The sequence below is a fragment of the Oscarella lobularis genome, chromosome 7 (genome assembly GCF_947507565.1).
Source record: "Oscarella lobularis chromosome 7, ooOscLobu1.1, whole genome shotgun sequence".
In the NCBI taxonomy this organism is placed as follows: domain Eukaryota; kingdom Metazoa; phylum Porifera; class Homoscleromorpha; order Homosclerophorida; family Oscarellidae; genus Oscarella; species Oscarella lobularis.
In genome coordinates, this window is record NC_089181.1 from 2983120 (window position 1) to 3004917 (window position 21798).

At 47.3% G+C, this 21798-nt stretch overlaps 8 protein-coding genes, 1 long non-coding RNA gene and 1 pseudogene across 14 annotated transcripts in view; 5 read left to right on the forward strand and 5 right to left on the reverse strand.

Annotated features, from left to right (window-relative positions):
• LOC136189194 (alpha-soluble NSF attachment protein-like) overlaps positions 1 to 21798 on the reverse strand; it is a 26862-nt gene continuing 5064 nt past the window's right edge. The window contains exons 1-14 of one of the 3 annotated variants that reach the window (XM_065977081.1): positions 2634 to 2784; positions 2359 to 2581; positions 1897 to 2302; positions 1478 to 1844; positions 1342 to 1421; positions 1166 to 1282; positions 1064 to 1110; positions 920 to 997; positions 811 to 866; positions 677 to 761; positions 512 to 619; positions 384 to 452; positions 276 to 326; positions 1 to 225 (exon numbers count right to left, since the gene is read on the reverse strand). In XM_065977081.1, the coding sequence (XP_065833153.1) occupies positions 121 to 225; positions 276 to 326; positions 384 to 452; positions 512 to 619; positions 677 to 761; positions 811 to 866; positions 920 to 997; positions 1064 to 1110; positions 1166 to 1282; positions 1342 to 1421; positions 1478 to 1569 (888 nt within the window). In that variant the 5' untranslated portion in view covers positions 1570 to 1844; positions 1897 to 2302; positions 2359 to 2581; positions 2634 to 2784 and the 3' untranslated portion in view covers positions 1 to 120. Of the gene's footprint in view, positions 226 to 275; positions 327 to 383; positions 453 to 511; positions 620 to 676; positions 762 to 810; positions 867 to 919; positions 998 to 1063; positions 1111 to 1165; positions 1283 to 1341; positions 1422 to 1477; positions 1845 to 1896; positions 2303 to 2358; positions 2582 to 2633; positions 2785 to 21798 lie in introns of those variants that run through there. The other 2 variants (XM_065977082.1, XM_065977083.1) reach the window with 2 other exon arrangements.
• Positions 4447 to 7703, forward strand: LOC136189183 (cysteine-rich motor neuron 1 protein-like). Its single transcript, XM_065977064.1, has 17 exons — positions 4447 to 4538; positions 4602 to 5082; positions 5143 to 5331; positions 5387 to 5486; positions 5544 to 5601; positions 5653 to 5770; positions 5823 to 5924; positions 5984 to 6100; positions 6158 to 6412; positions 6463 to 6538; positions 6596 to 6642; positions 6693 to 6771; positions 6824 to 6877; positions 6930 to 7010; positions 7063 to 7207; positions 7254 to 7481; positions 7544 to 7703. Exons 1-17 carry the CDS (start codon positions 4527 to 4529, stop codon positions 7589 to 7591), a joined length of 2190 nt encoding a protein of 729 aa, XP_065833136.1. The 5' UTR covers positions 4447 to 4526; the 3' UTR covers positions 7592 to 7703.
• LOC136189185 (lysosomal Pro-X carboxypeptidase-like) lies at positions 7617 to 9271 on the reverse strand. The gene is made up of 2 exons (XM_065977066.1): positions 8980 to 9271; positions 7617 to 8927 (listed from the first exon to the last, which is right to left on the reverse strand). Exons 1-2 carry the CDS (start codon positions 9243 to 9245, stop codon positions 7757 to 7759), a joined length of 1437 nt encoding a protein of 478 aa, XP_065833138.1. The 5' UTR covers positions 9246 to 9271; the 3' UTR covers positions 7617 to 7756.
• LOC136189187 (lysosomal Pro-X carboxypeptidase-like) lies at positions 9235 to 10892 on the reverse strand. The gene is made up of 2 exons (XM_065977069.1): positions 10633 to 10892; positions 9235 to 10573 (listed from the first exon to the last, which is right to left on the reverse strand). Exons 1-2 carry the CDS (start codon positions 10890 to 10892, stop codon positions 9403 to 9405), a joined length of 1431 nt encoding a protein of 476 aa, XP_065833141.1. The 3' UTR covers positions 9235 to 9402.
• On the reverse strand, positions 11196 to 11802 carry LOC136189100 (lysosomal Pro-X carboxypeptidase pseudogene; annotated as a pseudogene).
• LOC136189188 (uncharacterized) lies at positions 12020 to 14309 on the forward strand. Its single transcript, XM_065977070.1, has 4 exons — positions 12020 to 12147; positions 12216 to 12298; positions 12815 to 12870; positions 12921 to 14309. The coding sequence occupies exons 1-4, from the start codon at positions 12080 to 12082 to the stop codon at positions 14136 to 14138; spliced, it is 1425 nt and encodes a 474-aa protein (XP_065833142.1). The 5' UTR covers positions 12020 to 12079; the 3' UTR covers positions 14139 to 14309.
• On the forward strand, positions 15446 to 16869 carry LOC136189197 (uncharacterized). Its single transcript, XR_010670360.1, has 3 exons — positions 15446 to 15572; positions 15636 to 15718; positions 16238 to 16869. It is a non-coding gene; the product is annotated as an uncharacterized lncRNA (long non-coding RNA).
• On the reverse strand, positions 17078 to 18658 carry LOC136189186 (lysosomal Pro-X carboxypeptidase-like). The gene is made up of 2 exons (XM_065977067.1): positions 18399 to 18658; positions 17078 to 18344 (listed from the first exon to the last, which is right to left on the reverse strand). The coding sequence occupies exons 1-2, from the start codon at positions 18656 to 18658 to the stop codon at positions 17171 to 17173; spliced, it is 1434 nt and encodes a 477-aa protein (XP_065833139.1). The 3' UTR covers positions 17078 to 17170.
• LOC136189184 (RAD50-interacting protein 1-like) lies at positions 18686 to 21619 on the forward strand. Its single transcript, XM_065977065.1, has 14 exons — positions 18686 to 18818; positions 18881 to 19068; positions 19136 to 19309; positions 19368 to 19496; positions 19548 to 19677; positions 19780 to 19884; positions 19943 to 20168; positions 20220 to 20357; positions 20409 to 20608; positions 20666 to 20835; positions 20898 to 20944; positions 21001 to 21122; positions 21179 to 21294; positions 21347 to 21619. The coding sequence occupies exons 1-14, from the start codon at positions 18714 to 18716 to the stop codon at positions 21588 to 21590; spliced, it is 2094 nt and encodes a 697-aa protein (XP_065833137.1). The 5' UTR covers positions 18686 to 18713; the 3' UTR covers positions 21591 to 21619.
• LOC136189189 (ERO1-like protein beta) overlaps positions 21677 to 21798 on the forward strand; it is a 4115-nt gene continuing 3993 nt past the window's right edge. For all 4 annotated transcript variants that reach the window (XR_010670359.1, XM_065977073.1, XM_065977071.1 and 1 more), the window contains exon 1: positions 21677 to 21771. Coding sequence is in view for 3 of the 4 variants with exons in the window: in XM_065977073.1 (XP_065833145.1) it covers positions 21682 to 21771 (90 nt within the window). In the remaining variant the exon portion in view is untranslated. The remainder of the gene's footprint in view (positions 21772 to 21798) is intronic.

Consider the following 21798-nt stretch of genomic DNA (forward strand, 5'->3'; position numbering starts at 1 on the left):
AACACTAGAACACGGTACTAATAAATGATACTACCAAGGCAATAATCGTGTACTATCAATACCGAAACGAATTGACAAGCAAAAAATAATTCAATGCCTCCTTACTCTAAGTCTATTTTCCTATCGGAGCTCTTCTCCTTCTTCAGCAGTCATCGCCTTTTTGATTTTCAACAAAATGCCAGTGTACCACTGATCCAGCCGAGAAATAGAATCATACTCCTTAACCTGGTAGAGAAGTCGTCTGGTATTAATATTATAATAAGCACAGCACGTACAGCATCTGTAAAAGCATCCACACTCTGCTCCTCGATAGCGTCAAGAATTTTCTAATCAGAAGTACGCTTTAGCAACAGTCTCGCGAGTCAAACTACTGAGCAACCAACCCTTAGTAGCTTGAACTCTCTGGAGTCTTGGAAAGCAGGAAACATTTCCGTATATTTATCTAGAGCTCTCTATGCAATAGAGGAGAGACGGTGCGTCATCCTATCATATTGTGATCTTTTTCCCTTACCGGCCCGTCGACTCCCGCGTCAACGCAGATGTGAAGCAGCGCCGCGCGGAAGAAATGATCCTTGGCGCTGTACTTCAACAGCTGGCTCTCCAAACACGACGCACCAACCTTTCACAAATAATAATTATTGGAGAATTTTGCGCAATTGGACGGGTCCTACAGTACCTGCTCATAGATTTCTATTGCCCTTTCATATTTCTCCTGTTGAGCTGACAGAAAAGCCACCTTCAATAGACACTTATTGGCAGCACTAAACAACGAAAGGTAAATTCAGTCAGGAACACAGTAATACAGTATACCTGTTTGACTCCTCTCCTCTGTAATAGTCAGCTGCCTGTTCATAGTTAGCAATGCACTATTGACAAGACATTCGTTTTCCCTTTTTTTCTCGCAAATCATTATCTGTACCTGATCAATGTCAACGTGCTCGGTTTCATATATTTCAGCGACTGCCATGTGATGTTTAGCAGCCATGCTGAAACGACCCTATAAAAAGACAATCAATCAATCAATCAATCAGACAATACAAAAAATGAAAAACAAATTGCCTACCATGTCAGTGAAAATTTCGATAGCGTGAAGAAGGCAAGTAATTGCCTCTGAATAAGAAAGAAAAAAATGAAAGAAGGCCCATATGCTCTCGTGGCATCCTACTGTCGCTCTCGGATTTCTTGTAGCAATTCGCCGCATCGACCGAGCTCTGTGCCGAATCGTGTTTCATTTGAAGTCGTTCGGCGATGTTCGCCGCTTCGCTGAAAGCTTGGCCGGCGGCTGCAGAGTCGTGACGACTCTTTAGAGAAAGGGGGCGAATCGTCGCTTCTCCCTCTTACCGGACCACTTTTTTGCCATTTTGAATGCGTTCGCCGCTCGTCCGTACAGTTCCATTGCTTCTTCCTGCTTCGACGTTCCGCTACAGATCGAATGAGTCCAGGGGTCCCCCTTTCTTTTTCGAATTCATTCACGCACCCGAACATCCGCCCGAAAAAGCCGCTCGCCGATTTTAACTTTGCCTCGGCCTGAGCGATGTAGTCTGTTCCTCTTGCTTCGTTGCTTGACATTCTGAGCGCGGACAAGGGACTCGCTGAGAGAGGGCGTGCGCAATGCGAGACGACACGCCGATTATCGAGTATTTATTCGATTTACAAAGTTTGGCATTTTGGAATTGATTACACATAGACAGCAGGTTATATATGGAACAAGAATTGACTACGTGCAACAATCAATAGTGTTTGGTGCTTTTTTGCGACAGTGAAATCGTCCCTGTAGATTATGCTAGAGGTTTCTTCTCTGGCAAATCATTATCTTCCAATTTCACTTTCTGAAATGGAACGTCCTATAAAAAAGCAACTAAATTTTCCACCACTATTCATTCTAAAAAAATTCACCTGCATTGGAAGATACACTGATTTCTTGCAGCAACAGGAGCGCAGTTTCTTGCGTTTGGCAATCAGCACAGCAAGAACAACAATCAGCACAATTCCGCCAACGCTTCCCCCAGCATATAGACCAACGCGTTTGACGTCAAATTTGCATGACGGGCAGCAGCCTTGGCCGCGAGGACCGTCAACCTTTTCCCAGAACTTGCACCGAGGCATACGGCAATTCGGCTCCGGGCACATCAGGCCAAGAGTAGCACTCTCTTCATACACATTTGCACACGTGCAGCTAACGCAACTGTGGCTCGAATCAAGATACGACTCATCCTTGGAAACAAGAGTGCCGTCCCGCGACGTGCATCCCAACGTGGAGCACGACTTCGTCGTACATTCGAGTTGTCCATTACAACAAGTACTGCAAAAAGAAGGCACCGTGACACAGTCGCCTCGTCACTGCGAGAGCAAACATACCAGTTGTTGCAGCCATCTTCAGCTAAAAATTGACTGCGATGCGCCCGAGTCACTCCGTTATAAACGCAGCTAGCCTTGTCATCGTCGTCGCCTCTGCGGCCGCCTCTGCACCCGCACACGGACATGCCGCGCTGATCATGATGGTCATCGTCGTGGTGGTGGTGGTGGTAGCTTCCATGGTGATCATCGTCGTGATCGTAGGCTTCCAGTTGCTGCACGCGATCTGGAATAGGCGGTCTCAGCTTGGATACAAGTCATCTTAGCCGTCTGTATACCTTGCAGCAGGAGAATCACAGCAACCAGCTGAAGAACGGCTAGAAATTTCATCACGGAGCAGCAGGAGACTTGCACAGTTGAGCGCTGAAGACTGATGGCTCAGAGCCAATGTACGGGTATATATATGATTTGATTTCAATTTTGTGCCAGCTCGTGCTGGGACGAGCTAATGAGATGACATCTATTTATATCGTGTGACGTTCAACGCGTGACAGGCACAGTAAGGAGGAGCTGGCACCCGCAGTGAAATGACTCAATCTCACATGACATGACCTAACTACAAGCAAACAAAAAAAACAAACAAATTTTTCGGTCAACCAACAGTGCCTGTACTACCAGAGTCATCCTCAGGCTACCAACAAAAGGATGCATTAATATACATGGTACATCTATATTGTATTTACCTCCAACGAAATGTAATGACGTTTGCGTTTACGTCTGACGAAGAGAAGGACGACGAAGATCACGAAGACAATGACGAATGTTCCCACACCTCCGCTGACAGTTCCCGCTATGACAGCCACGTGCGCTTTTTTGCCGGCTTGATCCGGCTCTGGGACAATTGGATTGTCAATAGGTATGGTTGCTGAGCCGTCGCCAGAGCTGTCCGCTGTGACAGAGTCCCCAGACTCCCCACTGCCGTCGTTGGGGAAGTCGTTGGGGAAGTAGCCGGGATCATCAGGGCCGAACGCGTTCACACGGGTGTTCATCAGAAGAACAGCTTAGGAATCATAAATTTATCAAGCGACCTTTCAGTGAGAAAGGCTTGCAGTTGAGCTCACCGGCCAGGGTCAGTAAGACAAGCGAGCGAATTCCAAAACCCATCCCAACGTATAAGACAGACAGAGCAGCACACTTTAGGAGGAGAGGACAAAAGATCCGGTCAAGGGGAATAATACAACGACGCGGAGTGCGTTACGCGACGAGGAAGCTAAGGATTGATAAATGATACTCTGTCTAATGAGCAACTGTGAACGCTCACAAAACTGCTGAGATGCTTCCTTGACTACGGTAACGACTTCCAACACAAATTCAAATTTGTCTCATCCTGACTCTCAGACTCGATTTCACTCAAGAGGTTTCTTTTCAGGCAAAGCGTAGTCGTTCTCTACCACTTTCGCCTTTTTAAACGGCACGTCCTACATACCAAAAAGAATAATTGAACCAGCGGGGGAAAGTACACTTCGTTACCTTCATGGAAACGTAGACGGAGTTGTTTCGTTTGGCAAAATAAAGACGAAGCTTATTGCGTTTGACGACCAGGACGGCGACAAAGACAATGAACGCCAAGAGCCCAACACTTCCACAAGCAATCGCCGCTATGCGTTTAACGCGTTTGCTGCGCCTCCATCCGTGCTCGTGCTCGCCGTCGCCTCGATGGTGATGGCCACGAGACCCGTGGTGATGACGATCGTCGTCGTCGTCGTCGTCGTCGTCGTCGCCGGCATGCCAGTCCTCATCTTTGAAGTCACCTTCCCGATCGTCGTTGTCGTGACTTCTAGCCTCCAACTGCAGAAAGCGGTCTAGAACAGACGCTGGCTAAAGCGAGTCATTCTACTGCGCGCTCCCGACGAACCGTGCAGCAAGAAAAGCGCTATCACCAGCGAAACAAGTTTGAGAACAGCCATTGCGTCTCAGCACGGATGTTTCAGACTATACGGGTCGTAAATGGCCATTGGGCATTCGTGCCAGCCGGAGCCGGCACCGGAGCCTGTGACGGGCGTTTCTCGGCATAAATATGTTCACAACACCTTGACGTCACTCGAAGGCGTTCCTACTGTGCCTACCACGTCGATTGCGACCTAATTAGGGCCTAATTAGGCCTAATTAGGCCACAATCCGTGATTAGGCTAAACTAAACAACTAAGAGTGCATCGACATCGTTCGCCCCAATGACAGCGAGAGTACGTGCAGGAGTACATGTAGACCGTCCAAAAGCCTGTCGCTCAATCGTTTCTCTTCAACAGCACGCTCTCAGCCTCATGATCGTTCTGCTCGGCTTTTGTGCCGTTTGCGATTCGACCACGCCCAAGGCAGGAATGTGTCCCTCTCCGTCCGACGGCGGCGTGGGCCTTTGCGTGCACACCTGCAAAAACGACAGCTTTTGTCCGGGCGCGCAAAAATGCTGCAAGACGGCGTGCGGAGGCATCATGTGCATGAGTCCCGTCAAAGCCTCGCCGCCGCCATCTACCTCGTCCGCCGCCCCCGCAACGAGGCCACCGCTCAAACCGAAGTCGACCCCGCCGGCGAAGTGGACTCCGTCGACGAAGCCGACCTCAGCAAAAGGATGTCTCCTACCAAATAATAACATCGTTCCTCACGGAGCAAAATTCGAAAAGAATGGCGGTTGCACGTGGTGCAAGTGCCTAAACGGAGTACCATCGTGTTCCGACGTTCCGTCGTGCCGTCCTTCTACGTCGCCGTCGACCGTCGCGGCGACGCCGTCGAGTAAGACGATCGTCATTCACCGAAATTTCCCTAAGACCTTTTTTGTTAATTAAAAATTAGAGTCGAGGTTCTGCACGCCAGGCAAAGTGTTTCAGCAGAATCCTTGCACTACTTGCACGTGCAGGCTCGACAAGTACAATAACACTGTTTCGGACTGTTACTCAATAGCGTGTGCCTTTCCAAATTGTTTGCCCGGTACTCGCCTAGCCATATTGCCCGACAAGTGTTGCCCCACCTGCATTCCAACCGGTTTGTCAGAGCACCTGATCTCGACAAAGTACCAACGTCTTGCGTTTTTATGCAGATGCTCCCACGTTGACGTCTGTCGATCCCACTTGTCTTTATAATGGGATGGTCTTTGCAAGTGGCCAGACATTCCGCTCAAGTGACGGGTGTAATCAATGGTAGATTAAGATAAATATTGGCGTGATGCATAATATTTATTTATTTTGTCTGTCTAGCTCCTGTTTGAATGGACACGTTGGATGCACGAAACGGGCATGCGTCAGTCCGTGTGCTGTGAGTTGCATTCTACTGTTAGTTGCTATGACCTCGGTTACTGTGTGCTAGGTTATGCTCTGCAAACCTGGTTACCAGTGCGTTGAACAGCAAGTACAATGCATTAAGAGTCCATGCAATCCAATAGGGCAGTGCGTTCCTATACCAACGCCCTCTGTGTCTACCACTGGTGAGTTGTAGCAGAAAAGGCGCATGGAGTTTTTACCGCTGTTCTCTCGTAGGCAAGCCAACCTGTCCTTTGATTAACTGTCCTAATCTAATGTACTGCCAGTATGGATATGCCATGGCTGCGGACGGTTGCTTTACGTGTTCATGTAAAGTGGGTATGTGTCTTTTGCCTTCAGGAACGTACAACGTACGCAATTGCTTCTTTTTCTATCAGCGCCAACTGCTGGCCCTACAATAGCCATGTGCCCCTTGCCCAACTGCGTGGCATGCTCGTATGGATATGCTATTGACTCAGATAGTGGTTGTCGAGGATGCCAGTGCATGCCTAAGCGTAAGAGAAAGAATACCCATTTCCATGTTTTATGTTTTACTGTACCTCTTTCTTCAGCATCAAGTTTGTGCGCCTTTTCTGATTTTCAGCAATGTTATCAGAACAACGACGTTGTGTCAAATTTGCTCCTTGATCCGTCTCGCATCACGGCCACATTGCCTGGAAACGTTTGTCAAGCGCTGAAGAATGTCCTCCAGTGTCATAGGAACAAGCTTGGAAGCTTGTCTGTATCCGGCTGTTCTTCAGTGCTCAAAGGACGGCTGAGTTACAATACGAAAGTTGTGAACAAAATCTTGTCGAATTTTTGCTCGCGTGAGTTTGCATGCTCTCCTCTTTGTCCTAAGCATACGTTGTTTCTTCAGAGACTCGGTGCCTCGTTGGTGGCGTTTCTTATAAGGTGAACGACACTTATCTTTCCTCGGACGGCTGCAACACTTGGTAAGACGTAGATCATTTTTGAATTTTTTCTTTTTCTCACCGCAAGGTCTTTTTTAGTCATTGCATGGAGTCTGGATTGTCTGCGTGCACTGAAATGGCTTGCGGTACGTTGAATCGGTCAATTTGGTTATTGATAACGCGTTTTCTTGTGCAGTTACACCTGGGTGCAGGTACGGCGACCAGTCTTACAATAGCGGCGACGACTTTGCCGCTTTGGATGGCTGCAACAGATGGTATTAATAGCCTTATTGATATTTTACGTTTGTTGATTTTGTATAAATTCAGCTCTTGTACCAAGAATGTTGTGACCTGTTCCAGGTCAAAGTGCGAAACAACACGGTTAGATCATTAGGATGCAGCTACTGTACGTGTAATTGACTTGTATCTGCAGCTACGTTCGAGGACAAGTTGTCTTTGACAGAAACATAGACAGCATTATTCCCGACGATACCGTAAAGGAAAGTTTCAGAAAGTACCGTACTTCACCTAGATATCACGATGTGTCGCTAATTTATCTGTCATAGGCAATTTAGAGCAGAACTTGCTAGAAAGATGGATATGTCCGAGGCCCAAATTACCGTCTTGTCAGTGGAAAGGGGTAGCATAATTGTAACTTTTGCCGTCGAGTCCTCAAACATACAAGACGCCACAGACCAGCTGAAACAATTGGTTAGTACAAAACATTATAACAACGTTCCTTCAAACACCTGTTCAGATTGAATCCGAAGAACTGATCATCACGTTTGATGACCAAGAATTAGTCGCTAGCAATCTCGATTACTCGACTGAAGAGCAGGTGGGATCGTTGCCCGGCGAGGACGAAGATGAAGATGGGGGAAGCAACGTCGGTCTCATTGTTGGCGTCGTTTGCGCCTGCGTTGCTGTCGCCGTGGTTGTCGGGATTGCCGTGTTTATAGGAACGAGAAAAAAACGAAACAACAAAGTGAGTATCTGATGCCCTTGATCTAGGCTCAAGTCTGTGGGTCTGACCAATCATTTTTCTAGTGCGCGTACAACAAGCACATGGAGTCCAAAGTCAGTGTGGAAACGTAAGAAACTGCTGCTCTCGTCCCCGTCGCGCGCTGCCAATCGTGCTTTGTTGTTGTAATACACGGACAGCTGCAAACGTAGAATACTAGTCAAACAATGCGCACTAAAAACTAAAGTTAGCAAACAGCAGCACCACCACACGAACTCGCCCCAAAAGCTTTTCTTCTCTCAGCCCTTTATCCACATTCGAATGTGCTCCTTCTCGACGTTCCTCGCATCGATAACCGATTGGGGATCGGCGGGATTGGAAGCGCGCAAATCCAAATGATGAGCGCCGCCTTCAATGACGACGGCCGTCAGCGTGTCGGACAAGCTCGTCGTCACGCCGCCGCCCGACCACGGATCGAGATTACCGTTACTGAAAACGATATTGCTGCGCGACCGAATCTCCTTGCCACCGTAGAGCGTGATCACCCAGTCGGGTTGAACCGTCACGTTCCACTGTTTTTCGCAATATTTGGCGTAGCCTACGGGATCCCACTGCGACGGCGGAAACATGCTGGTTTCATATTTCGAACAGAAGGGCATGATCATTTCGGTGCACGCCTGATAGTCCCATCCCTTGTCGCCGAGAGACGCCGTTCCCTGTGAGGAAGCATTGAAGCAAGTCGCTCCTCCCGTGTAGTTAAAATAGAGATTGACGACGCTGTGAACGGCTCGTAGAAGATCCTCGCCATGCAGTCTCGATTCGTTTAGATATGAACAGGCAACCGATACGGGCCACGCGGGTAGCGGCTCCAAGAACGACGCCGGATATGGATAATTCACCATAGCCATATTGCCAAAAATTGATGTGAACCAATTGACAAAGACGTTGACGTCAAAGACAGCATCGCAAAGATCGAATATAGAAGATAGAATCAACATGCCGTGCTCTTGATTTGCCGTGTCATTTATAGTCTTCCAGAGATCTCGAATATTTTCAAAGCACATCTCTCCGCCGGGGGTCTCGCGGAAGTCCTGACTGGCAATTTGATTGAATGAGTCACATGGCGTCAAATCGCCAAATTGCCATATAGGCGCTGATGCAGCTATTGCGCCGACAACGGCGTTTGGATACTTCATTCGAAGCCATGCGGCCAGCATGCCGCCGTATGAGCCACCAAATGCAATGACGGGAGAATTTTCGGCGCCAGGCATTAGCTTGATCTGTTCAATAAGAACAGCAAAGTCGGCAAGTGCCTGCTCTGATGAAAGGTACTGTAGATTGGCTGAAGTCGAGTAGCTGTCCGAGCCAAATGGCAATGATTTGCCATAGTAACGGTGTTCGGCAAAAACTAACATGGCGTTAAATTCGGGAGCAATATCCCACATGAAGCCAGTGTTGTTGCAAAACCATCTGAAGCGCATGATGACGTATTTAATTAATTAATTTTTAATTGGTATTTTACGTTATGTCGCCTTCGTTGCCCGCGTAGAAGAAGATCGGCTTTCCGTGTTCCCAGTATTCGCGGGATACGAGATAACGTTGCTTGAATTCGCCAATTTGCGAGTCAAAACCGAAATGATCGATTGGCTGCGTAAAATACGCCGTTTCGTAGTCGTATGAAGACAAAGAGACAACCTGATGTGAGGGAAAGCGCCAATAAGCAGTCGCCAACCCCGCAACGAGGCACAGCGAAAGGTAAGAAAGGGCTCGTGACGGCGCTCGTGACATTGTCTCCTTCACGCGTGCGCTAGCATTCTAAGCGTGCAACGACAACGAAGTGATTGGCAGCGCGACGGGGACGAGGGCAGCAGCAGCAGCAGTTTCTTAGTCACTAAAACCAACGCGAACAAACAGCCCGGTGAGAGCAGTCCAAAAGTTTTTCTTCTCAGCCCTTTATCCACATTCGAATGTGCTCCTTCTCGACGTTCCTCGCATCGATAACCGTTTGCGGATCAGCGGGATTGGAAGCGCGCAAATCCAAATGATGAGCAACGTTTTCCATGACGATGGCCGTCAGCGTGTCGGACAAGTTCGTCAAAACGCCGCCGCCCGACCACGGATCGAGATTACCGTTACTGAAAACGATGTTGCTGTGCGAGCGAATGTCCTTGCCGCCAAAGAGCGTGAACATCCAGTTGGGTCGAACCGTGACATTCCACTTCTTTTCACAACGTTCGACTTCGCTGACAGGATCCCACTGCGACGGCGGAAACATGCTGGTCTCGTATTTCGAACAGACGGGCAAGATCTGTTCGGTGCACGCCTGATAGGCCCATATCTTGTCGCCTAGAGACGACGTTCCCTGTGAAGAAGCATTGAAGCATTTTAGCTCTCCCGTGTAGTTGAAGTAGAGATTGACGACGCTGCGAATGGCTCGTAGAAGATCCTCGCCATGCAGTCTCGATTCGTTTAGATAGGAACAGGCAACCGATACGGGCCACGCGGGTAGCGGCTCCAAGAACGACGCCGGATACGGATAATTCACCACGGCCATATAGCCGAAAATCGCCGTGAACCAATCGACAAAGACGTTGACGTCGGAGACGGGAGAGCACTGGTCAAATATGGAAGATAGAATCGTCATGCCGTGCTCCTGATTTGCCGTGTCATTTAGTGTGCTCCAGAGATCTCGAATATTCTCAAAGCACATCTCTCCGCCGGGGGTCGTGCGATAGTCCTGACTGGCAATTCGATTGAACGAGTCGCACGGCGTCAAATTTCCAAATTGCCATATAGGCGCCGATGCAGCTATTGCACCGACGACGACGTTTGGATACTTCATTCGAAGCCATGCGGCCAACATGCCGCCATATGAGCCACCAAATGCAACGACGGAAGAATTTTCGGCGCCAGGCATTAGCTTGATCTGTTCAATAAGAACAGCAAAGTCGGCGAGTGCCTGCTCCGACGTAAGGTACTGTAGATTGGCTGAAGTCAAGTAGCTGTCTGAGCCAAAAGGCAATGATTTGCCATAGTAACGGTGTTCAGCAAAAATCAACATGGCGTTAAATTCGGGAGCAATGTCCCACATGAAGCCAGTGTTGTTGCAAAACCATCTGAAGCGCATTGATGACGGTATTTAAATAATCGAATAATTTGTAATTAATACGTTTACGTTATGTCGCCTTCGTTGCCCGCGTAGAAGAAGATTGGCTTTCCGTGTTCCCAGTATTCGCGGGATACGAGATAACGTTGCTTGAATTCGCCAATTTGCGAGTCGAAACCGAAATGATCGATTGGCTGCGTAAAATACGCCGTTTCGTAGTCGTATGAAGACAAAGAGACAACCTGATGTGAGGGAAAGCGCCAATAAGCAGTTGTGAAGCCCACAACGAGGCACAGCGAAAGGAAACTTGAAGAAAGGGCTCGTGACATTGATACTGTATGGTCTGATCACACGGAATGTGTCCGGATGCGGCGCAGCCCTACAATATTACGCGCGCTACAATTAGCATTTCCCTGCACTGGGAGATACCGTAGTAGGGTTTCGTTTGAAAGAATTTGATGTAGAGACGTTTGTGGCAGCTTCTCTACTAGCTGAACGGACACATTCGTAAATTTATCTCCTTTGAATCAAATGGACTCACGACAAAGCTACTAATTCATTCAATTTTACAACAAAAAATAGTGAAAAAATACAAACGACACCGCAGTACGCAAGACGGCAATATTCTCCTTTCAGGCTTCTATCCACATTCGAATGTGCGCCTTCTCGACGTTCCTCGCATCAATAACCGATTGGGGATCAGCGGGATGGGCAGCACGCAAATGATGAGCTCCGCCTTCAATGATAACAGCTGTCAGAGTGTCCGACAAGTTCGTCAAAACGCCGCCGAACGACCACGGATCGAGATCGCTGTTGCTAAAGACGATGTTGCTATGCGACGAAATATCCTTGCCACCATAGAACGTAACCGCCCAGTCCGGTCGCACCGTTGCATTCATCCACCGTCTCTCGCAATCCTGAACGTAACCGTAAAGATTCCATCGCGACGGCGGAAACACGCTCGATTCATATCTCGAGCAGATCAGCATGACCATTTCGGTGCACGCCTGATAGTCCCAACCCCGAACGCCGAACGACGACGGTCCTTGCAACAAAGAATTAAAGCAGGTCAATTCTCCGGTGTAGTTGAAATAGAAATTAACGACTTTCCTAACAGCGTTTAGAAGATCCTCACCTTTATGATAAAGCTGAAGCCTCGACTCATTCAAATATGAGCAAGCCACGAAGATTGGCTTTCCGTGTCCATGTTCCCATTACTTGTGAGATACGAGATAACATTGCTTGAATTCGCCAATTTTCTTGTCGAAACCAAACCAAAAAATGATCGATTGGCTACGTAAAATACGTAGCTATGAAGACAAAGAGACAGCCTGATGTGACGCCAATAAGCAGTCTTCAACCCCGCAACGAGGCACAGTGAAAGAAAAGAAAGGGCTTGAGAACTCTGTAATCACGTGATCTCTCGCCACGGCAGAGACTTATCCGGGCTACTATCCTCTACCTAGCACAGTCAGTTAGCACAGTCAGACTCGGAGCTCGCCCCGTTCACGAATCGATGACGTCTTCTCCTCTTTCCTTACCCCACCACTCCTTATCTGAACGCCGTCTTCCCGTGCTCGAAAGGTAGGCCTATTGTACGATAAACCGAACACACTGAAGTTCGCATTTTCTATTGACCCGTCGGCTTTTAGAGCACTGCCTCGAAAGAGAACGCATCATGCATCGCCCAATGCACCGTCCGATACACCGTTGAAGCAAAAGCGGCCCCGACAAGGTTTGTTGCGTAATGCTTTGTTGCGTCACGGGCTCGCATAAATGTATATCGAGTACTCTATTGCATCTATGCTTGCAGCATTCTTCTATATTACGGGAATACTATAAGATCCTCAAATCCCCAAATCCCATAAAGGTTCTCTTCACTGCTTGTCTCTGACGTCACGTGACGTCATTCAACGCGCGCACTACCAGCGTAACCTTGCGTAACCAGTGAGCGTCGGTTACGCACGCGCCTTAGCCCTCCCCCTACGCAAAATTTTCGCTTCGGAGAACATTGAAGTAACTCTAATGCGTCTGTCCTGCCAGTCGGTTGGCAGTGGTTGGCAGTGGTTGGCAGTGGTTGGCGTGCACTGCATTCAGGCCAGTATTAGGTGCTGTACCTTAAACCCGATACAGTATCTGCATACGGGTTGGTGGGTAGGTGGGTGGGTAGGTCACCTGACCAGCAAACAGTAATTCATTAGTAATAGTAAATGATCTGCAACTCACTTTAATTAATTAATTTACTTTTTAGATAAAGCGGAACTCGAAAAAGAGAATTCGACATCTAAAGCTGAAATCGTTGATAATGTATGACCTGTGTGTGTTTACCTAAAATACAAGTTGATTGCTTTCTATAGGAATTCCTTCCGGAAAACTTGAAATGCTTCTGGCCCTTCGCTCCTATCCGCGAAACAGAGTTTGAGAAGTTGAGCGGCGCTGACATTGCTGCGATTAGCAACATTCACCTTACATATGTTGGGAGCCTCCCAACAACGCTGGCGTTGGCATACAGAATAGAAGTTGACCCTGAAAAGAAAGTTGTGCGAACGATTGTAAGCCAGAAAGACGTCTTCACACAGCTTCTGGGACATTGCCATAATGAAGAACAAAGGCGGTGCCTGATTGATGCAGTTAACAAGTACTGCACAGAGAAGGTGAAGGCAAACAAGACGGGTGGCATTATGGATAGGGATCCGATCCACACCCGTCTTCCAGAAGTTTGTACCAACAGAAAGCACCAAGGTGAGAATCCATGCCGCTTTGGCCAACACCTTTACCGGTCGTTCTGTTTGACGTGCGATGGCGTCTTTTGTGATGATCACACCCTGCCCGGATTTACAGTGAGGGTTCGCGAAGACGAATACCAATTATATTTGCAACCACCCAAGCGCAACGTTGTGCTAATGTCCAGAGAGGGCCGTGAAGAGAGCTTGCACAGCAATGAAGACCTAGTGAAGTCTGAAGAATTTTGGGATTCTGCTTTGAAAGTGCACGAATTCCTCAAAGAGAAAGTCCTTGTACCTCAGCCAGTAGAGTATATGGCCTTCAATTTTGGATATTGGGAGAAGAAAATTCGATTTGACCCCACAATAAGTAGGTGCCATGGACATTTGCACATCTGCATCAGTCGTCTAGCAGCTCTGGCCCTTGGTTCTAAAATTTCGAAATTCAAAGGCTATTTGGACACTCCTAATGATTACAATTATGAAGATTTGGCAGAACTTTTAACACTCGCAAATGGTCTTTCTCATCTTGATAGTAGAGGACTAATCGCAGTTCTGAAGGCTGGTCAGGAGAATCTGAAGGCTGGTCAGGAGAATCTAGAGGGAAAAGTGGATGATCTGAAGGCTGGTCAGGAGAATCTAGAGGGAAAAGTGGATAATCTAGAGGGAAAAGTGGATGATCTGAAGGCTGGTCAGGAGAATCTGAAGAAGTTTGTAGAGGGTTGTTTCACGCATCTGGCGAAAGCCTTAAAGGTGGATCTATCTCTAGTCTCCAGTGATGATAAAATAGTCAAGGATGAAAACATCCCTCAATCCTCCAGTGATGATAAATCCTCCAGTGATGATAAATAAACACACCTGACAGACACTGACAGATTTGTACGTATTCTACTTCTAGTTTTGTTCTGTTGTACAGTTCGGAAGGTATGCCTTCAAACAGGGTTGTAGCTATTTAGCCAGTGTTAGGTTTATGCACGCAGCGATATGAGATTCATACAGAAATGCTATGATACCTATACCAAGCTTGCATTCCTGTGTTCTTGTATCGTTACAGTAGCAAAACGTTTTTATTTTTAAGACAAACGGAGATTACGACGCATAGGTGAACCAGCGTCGCGGTGCTGCGGTTCAGCTAGCGTTGGAAAGAATTCCGTCTGAATGAAATTTTCCTGTCAATCACGGCGAAACCGGTCTCATAAACTCATATGAAAAGTAACTTTATTATCTCCTTTGAATCAAATAGACTCACGACAAAGCTACTACTTCATTCAATTTTACAACAAAATAGGAAAAAAATACAAACGACACCGTAGTACGCAAGATGGCAATATTCTCCTTTCAGGCTTCTATCCACATTCGAATGTGCGCCTTCTCGACGTTCCTCGCATCAATAACCGATTGGGGATCAGCGGGATGGGCAGCACGCAAGTCCAAATGATGAGCTCCGCCTTCAATGATAACAGCTGTCAGAGTGTGCGACAAGTTCGTCAAAACGCCGCCGAACGACCACGGATCGAGATCGCTGTTGCTAAAGACGATGTTGCTATGCGACGAAATATCCTTGCCACCATAGAACGTAACCGCCCAGTCCGGTCGCACCGTTGCATTCATCCACCGTCTCTCGCAATCCTGAACGTAACCGTAGAGATTCCATCGCGACGGCGGAAACACGCTCGATTCATGTCTCGAGCAGATCGGCATGACCATTTCGGTGCACGCCCCAATCATGATGTTGAACGACGACGGTCCTTGCAACAAAGAATAAAAGCAGGTCAATTCTCCGGTGTAGTTGAAATAGAAATTAACGACTTTCCTAACAGCGTTTACTAGAAATCCTCACCATAAAGCCTCGACTCATTCAAATATGAGCAAGCCACGAAGATTGGCTTTCCGTGTCCATGTTTCCATTACTTGTGAGATACGAGATAACATTGCTTGAATTCGCCAATTTTCTTGTCGAAACCAAACCAAAAAATGATCGATTGGCTACGTAAAATACGTAGCTATGAAGACAAAGAGACAACCTGATGTGAATGAAAAGCGCCAATAAGCAGTCTTCAACCCCGCAACGAGGCACAGTGAAAGAAAAGAAAGGGCTTCAAGCCTTGAGAACTCTGTAATCACGTGATCTCTCGCCACGGCAGAGACTTATCCGGGCTACTATCCTCTACAGAGCACAGTCAGACTCGGAGCTCGCCCCGTTCACGAATCGATGACGTCTTCTCCTCTTTCCTTACCCCACCACTCCTTATCTGAGGTCGATCGCCGTCTTCCCGTGCCCGAAAGGTATTGTACGATAAACCGAACACACTGAAGTTCGCATCTAACCCTAAACCCGTCGGCTTTTAGAGCACTGCCTCGAAAGAGAACGCATCATACATCGCCCGATGCACCGTCCGATACACCGTCGAAGCAAAAGCGGCCCCGACAAGGTTTGTTGCGTAATGTTTTGTTGCGTCACGGGCTCGCATAAATGTATATCGAGTACTCTATTGCATCTATGCTTGCAGCATTCTTCTACATTACGGGAATACTATAAGATCCTCAAATCCCCAAATCCCATAAAGGTTCTCTTCACTGCTTGTCTCTGACGTCACGTGACGTCATTCTATGCGTGAACGCGCGCACTACCAGCGTAACCAGTGAGCGTCGGTTACGCACGCGCCTTAGCCCTCCCCCTACGCAAAATTTTCGCTTCGGAGAACATTGAAGTAACTCTAATGCGTCTGTCCTGCCAGGCGGTTGGCAGTGGTTGGCGTGCACTGCATTCAGGCCAGTATTAGGTGCTGTACCTAAACCTGATGGCTTCTGATACAGTATCTGCATACGGGTTGGTGGGTAGGTGGGAGTGGGGAGGTCACCTGACCAGCAAACAGTAATTCATTAGTAATAGTAAATGATCTGCAACTCACTTTAATTAATTAATAAATTAATTTGGGTACTATTTTTAGATAAAGCGGAACGCTAAAAAGAGAATTCGACACCTAAAGCTGAAATCGTTGAAGGCTCCTCATTTCTGGAGGCTGGTCAGGAGAATCTAGAGGAAAAAGTGAGTGATCTAAAGGCTGGTCTGGAGGATCTAAAGGCTGGTCAGGAGGATCTAAAGGCTGGTCTGGAGGATCTAAAAGCTGGTCAGGAGGATCTAAAGGCTGGTCTGGAGGATCTAAAAGCTGGTCAGGAGGATCTAAAGGCTGGTCTGGAGGATCTAAAGGCTGGTCAGGAGGATCTAAAGGCTGGTCAGGAGGATCTAAAGGCTGGTCAGGAGGATCTAAAGGCTGGTCAGGAGGATCTAAAGAAGTTTTTCGATAATTATTTCGCGCGTCTGATGAAAGCCTTACTAGTTAGGTTTGGATCCATCTCTAGGCAAGGATGTTGAAAACATCCTTCAATCCTCCAGTGATGATAAATAAACACATCTGACAGACACTGAGATCTGTACGTATTCTTCTAGTTTTGTTCAGTTCGGAAGGTATGCCTTCAAACAGGGTTGTAGCTATTTAGCCAGTGTTAGGTTTATGCACGCAGCGATATGAGATTCTGTAGTTATACAGAAATGCTATGTAGGATACCTATACCAAGCTTGCATTCCTGTGTTCTTGTATCGTTACAGCAGCAAGACGTTTTTATTTTTAAGACAAACGGAGAGTACGACGCATAGGTAAACCAGCGTCGCGGTGTTGCAGGCTACGGTTCAGCTAGCGTTGGAAAGAATTCCGTCTGAATGAGATTTTCCGGTCAATCACGGCGAAACCGTATGAAACGTAAATTTATCTCCTTTGGATCAAATGGACTCACGACAAAGGTACTACTTCATTCAATTTACAACAAAATAGGAAAAAAATACAAACGACACCGTAGTACGCAAAGACGGCAATGTTCTCCTTTCAGGCTTCTATCCACATTCGAATGTGCGCCTTCTCGACGTTCCTCACATCAATAACTGATTGGGGATCAGCGGGATGGGCAGCACGCAAGTCCAAATGATGAGCTCCGCCTTCAATGATAACAGCTGTCAGAGTGTGCGACAAGTTCGTCAAAACGCCGCCGAATGACCACGGATCGAGATCGCCGTTGCTAAAGACGATGTTGCTATGCGACGAAATATCCTTGCCACCATAGAACGTAACCGCCCAGTCCGGTCGCACCGTTGCATTCATCCACCGTCTCTCGCAATCCTGAACGTAACCGTAGAGATTCCATCGCGACGGCGGAAACACGCTCGATTCATATCTCGAGCAGATCGGCATGACCATTTCGGTGCACGCCTGATAGTCCCAACCCCGAACGTCGAACGACGACGGTCCTTGCAACGAAGAATTAAAGCAGGTCAATTCTCCAGTGTAGTTGAAATAGAGATTAACGACTTTCTTAACAGCGTTTAGAAGATCCTCGCCATAGAGCCTCGACTCATTCAAATATGAGCAAGCCACCGATACGGGCCAAGCCGGCAGCGGTTCTAAAAACGACGTCGGATACGGATAATTAACCATAGCCAGATTCCCAAAAATCGCCGTGAACCAATCGATGAGTACGTTCACGTCGAGGATGTCGTCGCAAAGCTCAAATAGTAAGGATACGACGAACATTCCGTGTTCTTGCTCCGCTGTGCGGTTGAGAGCGGCCCAGAAACCTCGAATATTCTCGAAGCACTGTTCTCCGCCCGGGGTCGAGCGATAGTCTCGACTTGCTATCTTGTTGAATCCGTCGCACGGCGACAAGTCGTCGAACATCCATATGGGTGCCGACGCGGCAATCGCGCCGACGACGTTTGGATACTTCATGCGAAGCCACGCGGCCAACATGCCGCCGTATGAACCGCCGAATGCAATCACAGGAGAATTCTCGGCACCAGGAAGAGTCGATTTGATGTGTTCAATGAGAAGAGCAAAGTCGGCGAGTGCCTGTTCTGTTGTCATGTATTGCAAATTTCCCGCCGTTGCATAGCTGTCTGAGCCAAATGGTAATGAATCGCCATAGTAACGGTGTTCTGCAAAAATTAGCATGGCTTCGAATTCGGGAGCAATGTCCCACATAAAACCTGTATTGTTGCAAAACCATCTAAAAAAGCAGGTAACGTAATCAAAAATTTAATTAATTAATCTAATTATTTACGTTATGTCGCCTTCGTTGCCGGTGTACAGGAAGACAGGTTTTCCGGGTTTCCAATACTTAAGCGATAGGAGATAGCGTTGCCTGAATTCGCCGACTTGCGCGTTGAAGCCGAAATGGTCGATTGGTTGAGTAAAGTAGGCCGTTTCGTACTCGTACGAAGACTGAGGGACGACGTGACGCGAAGAGGGCGTCGGAAAACGCCAATGGACAACTGCCGTCACTCCCGTGACAATGCACAGATACAGGAAAACTTCTGACATCATCTCTTCCGCTTTAGCGCGCGTGAGCGTCTAGCTGTTTGCCTTCTCTCTCTTCATGGACAGCGGTACGAGATTTTTGTCCGGCGCCAAGCCCAAGTTAAAGCAAAAAGAGTTGAGAAATCGAAGAAAGAATCTCGTCGAAGAAATCGAAGAGCTCGAGGTAGGCTATTTATCAATTTGCGATCGAATCGTGGCGTCTTCACACCCGACCTCCTCTGTCAGGCATCGCTGAAAGATGCGGATCACTTCGACTCCTTGGAAGAAGAATCGGAGCTGGACGAGACCAAAACGCCTCTTTTGACGTCATCATCGTCGACCACCGACGATCTGATAAAGATGATGTCAAAATACGAGCAGTTGGAAAGATGTCAAATCTATCTCGCCTACATAAGAGAAACGACGGACTTGACGTGAGCCAATCATCCAGTCAATAAATACATGAGGAGGTTCAGTTGACTTCTCTTCCTCCTTATATAGGTCGAGACTCGATGCACGTGTAAAGGACGAGGCGTGGACGGACGCTTTGAGGAACTTGGAAAAATTGAAAGTTATTTACGATTGCACTGCCGATTCGTCGTGTCGTCATCTCTGTGCGTTTGCACGCGCTCGTCTTACGTCTTCGCGCACGAAATTGCAGTCACATCTAACCAAGTAATGTTTAATTTCGATTTTCTCTATTATTTATTATTATTCGCTGTTGCCGTTGCAGAGAATTTAAGAAGGTTCTGAAGTTATTGAATTGGCCTATCGTGTCCGCGCCGTCGTTCGGTGCAACGCCAAGCGGCGTCGAAAAAAGAAAAGAATTCTCCTTGCTCGTATCACTTCTACTGAAAACCCAGTACGTCTGCTGCAACTATGTCGTTTTCATTAGTCTACTCGTTTTTTGTAGGGACTGTCGTCCCAGCGATGACGATGACGGACCGGACTCTCAATCGCCCATGAGCATTTTTCTTATGTCCTTGCAGAAACGATTTCGATATCATTTCTATGGGCATCTGCCGACAAATCAAATAGAAAAGGCACGTACTGTGAAGACGGGGAATCTTCCAACCGTGCTAGCTTGGCTTGGCATGGTCGAAAGGACCCCAGCAAGAATGTATGATTATTTAAATTTCCATTAGCCTGAGTGGTACATGACGCAAGTGTTGAATTGGCTAAGAATGAATCGACAGATAATCGAGGAGTACGTACAACCGTCAATGCCACCGGGACAAGCTGTAGCCATGGTACTAAGAAAAGTCAGCGCGTTTGCCTTCTTCTTACTCTGGTCTTTTTCATCTCTAGATGGACTTTGCTCGAGGTTTAGTCTCTCTCATTGCGGAAAAATTCTCCGACAGTTTGCCTAGTATTTTGGACGACGAAGCGCTGCTTGGGCATGCTATCGATGAACTCGTGTTGTTCAACGGCAAATTTCTGTTGATGAGCGGCTTGACGGCGAACCAATGTAGCTGTCTTGACGTTCTGTGCAGGGAACCGTTATTATCGCGATGGCTTGCGTGGGAAGAGAGACGTGAGTCGTCGATCAACTAATAGCGTTCTATTTATCTTGTCTTTTTTGCAGGCGGTCTCGATTATGTGTCCAGTTTGATTAGCAGTTCAACTGGATGGGATGAAACCCGCTGTCAAATAAGCGAAATTGCCGAATTTAAGTTGCCTCAATTTGTCGACGACTTCATTACCTACATACTAGCTATGCCCGGTATAGCCAAAGGGATCGATGGCCAAAATACATAATTGAATTTTTTTCTAGCGAGGTACTCTTTCCTACCTGACATGACTTGTCAATCAAAGTTCCTTCGCGCCCAAGGATCTCTGCTCGAGAAATTCTGCAATTGCCTTAGTGAATTAGCTAGTCCCATGACGAGCGAACCGCTGACGAGCAAGTTTTTCCTACTCTGCAATGCGTGCACGTACTTGCTGCTGCTTATTCAACAGTGGGCCGAAGAACCGGTGAGAGACACTGGGAGCATTAGCGTTTCTTTACACGTATGCGTATATCTTCTCTAGTTTTATTTGCAACTGTGGGAACAGAAGAGCCGAGATGACTCGGGCGCTGAAGAAGACTCGCTGGGCGTCTTTGGCAAAGCCGCTGCGTCTCTATCGGAACTGAAAGGAAAGGTAGAAGAGGCAGTGATTAGGACGATTGTTAAGGAAGTTGAAGCTCATTACAGCACCAGGTGTTGGGCGTCGAGTAATAACGTATTGGCATCGTTTTTTATAAACGTGTTTTGATTTTTAGTTGGATTTTTTCCGGTTCGCATTCAGAAGACGAAAGGGCATCTGCAGGTTTAAATTCGTTCGGTTTTTTTTGTCTACTGGTTTTATTTTTTCTGTTGCCTTAGTTGTTATTTATGTTCGTCAGACGGTGCTTTTGCTCAAAGCTGATCTTGCCGAGTCCGTGTTTCGAACGTTGCTTCAAGAGACATCGAAAAATGTTGATAAGATCGTCTTTGAACGCACATTTGTATTAGAAATTCGTTTTGGGCTTCCACTGACTGACAGTGCTCTTGTATGCCACAGGTTGTCGTCAAGACACAGATGACTGAAGATGTTTTTGCGCGGCTCGGAGACGTTCTCGATAATTTTTTCCTAGTGTTTTCAGACTTGGGCCTAAAGCCACACGTTTGTTTAAAAAAGTAAGCCTTTTTTCAGTATCGACCGACAATCTGTTCAATTTCCTTTTTTCAGATTGAAATGTGCATGGGAAATAATGCAATTAACAGAAGCTGAAGCTGACTCTTCGTGGCCCGTGTATAGTCCAAAAGAGGGGGCAGACACTGCTGTACCAAAAATGAAAAGTCTTCAGAGACTGACACCATTGGAGACGGTATCAGTCCTGCGGCGACGACCAGATTTTCATAGCATTGTGGCATTAGTCAAGAACACAGCACTAAATAGCTCCTTAGCTTATTTTCAGCTTGGTGATTATTAGCTTTAGCCAGTGCCATTGTTGCACGTGTAGCTAACGGCCACGTGACAGTACGTGACGCGTCGCTCTCTCTAACGTGCGTCTTTTTTCTGGAATGGGTCGGTCGCGACTTCTTTTCTATCTCGTCAGCCTTCTCGTCAGCGCCACGAGTGACTATCACAATACGTCGCGTCGAGTTTGCGACGTAAGATCTCCTTCTAGGGTCGCGAAA

Bases quoted from the DNA above. Each gene is read 5' to 3' on its own strand.
- LOC136189183 (XM_065977064.1), top strand. The intron at 5,771-5,822 runs GTGAGTTGTAGC...GTTCTCTCGTAG, and splicing joins GCCCTCTGTGTCTACCACTG to GCAAGCCAACCTGTCCTTTG. The intron at 6,101-6,157 runs GTAAGAGAAAGA...CTCTTTCTTCAG, and splicing joins ATGCCAGTGCATGCCTAAGC to CATCAAGTTTGTGCGCCTTT.
- LOC136189185 (XM_065977066.1), bottom strand. From the start codon at position 9,245: ATGTCACGAGCGCCGTCACGAGCCCTTTCTTACCTTTCGCTGTGCCTC. The intron at 8,928-8,979 runs GTAAAATACCAA...CATGCGCTTCAG, and splicing joins GGCAACGAAGGCGACATAAC to ATGGTTTTGCAACAACACTG.
- LOC136189187 (XM_065977069.1), bottom strand. From the start codon at position 10,892: ATGTCACGAGCCCTTTCTTCAAGTTTCCTTTCGCTGTGCCTCGTTGTG. The intron at 10,574-10,632 runs GTAAACGTATTA...AATGCGCTTCAG, and splicing joins GGCAACGAAGGCGACATAAC to ATGGTTTTGCAACAACACTG.
- LOC136189188 (XM_065977070.1), top strand. From the start codon at position 12,080: ATGACGTCTTCTCCTCTTTCCTTACCCCACCACTCCTTATCTGAACGC. The intron at 12,148-12,215 runs GTAGGCCTATTG...GTCGGCTTTTAG, and splicing joins CGTCTTCCCGTGCTCGAAAG to AGCACTGCCTCGAAAGAGAA. The intron at 12,299-12,814 runs GTTTGTTGCGTA...TTTACTTTTTAG, and splicing joins GCAAAAGCGGCCCCGACAAG to ATAAAGCGGAACTCGAAAAA.
- LOC136189186 (XM_065977067.1), bottom strand. From the start codon at position 18,658: ATGTCAGAAGTTTTCCTGTATCTGTGCATTGTCACGGGAGTGACGGCA. The intron at 18,345-18,398 runs GTAAATAATTAG...CTGCTTTTTTAG, and splicing joins GGCAACGAAGGCGACATAAC to ATGGTTTTGCAACAATACAG.
- LOC136189184 (XM_065977065.1), top strand. From the start codon at position 18,714: ATGGACAGCGGTACGAGATTTTTGTCCGGCGCCAAGCCCAAGTTAAAG. The intron at 19,497-19,547 runs GTACGTCTGCTG...CGTTTTTTGTAG, and splicing joins TCACTTCTACTGAAAACCCA to GGACTGTCGTCCCAGCGATG. The intron at 21,123-21,178 runs GTATTAGAAATT...TGTATGCCACAG, and splicing joins TCGTCTTTGAACGCACATTT to GTTGTCGTCAAGACACAGAT.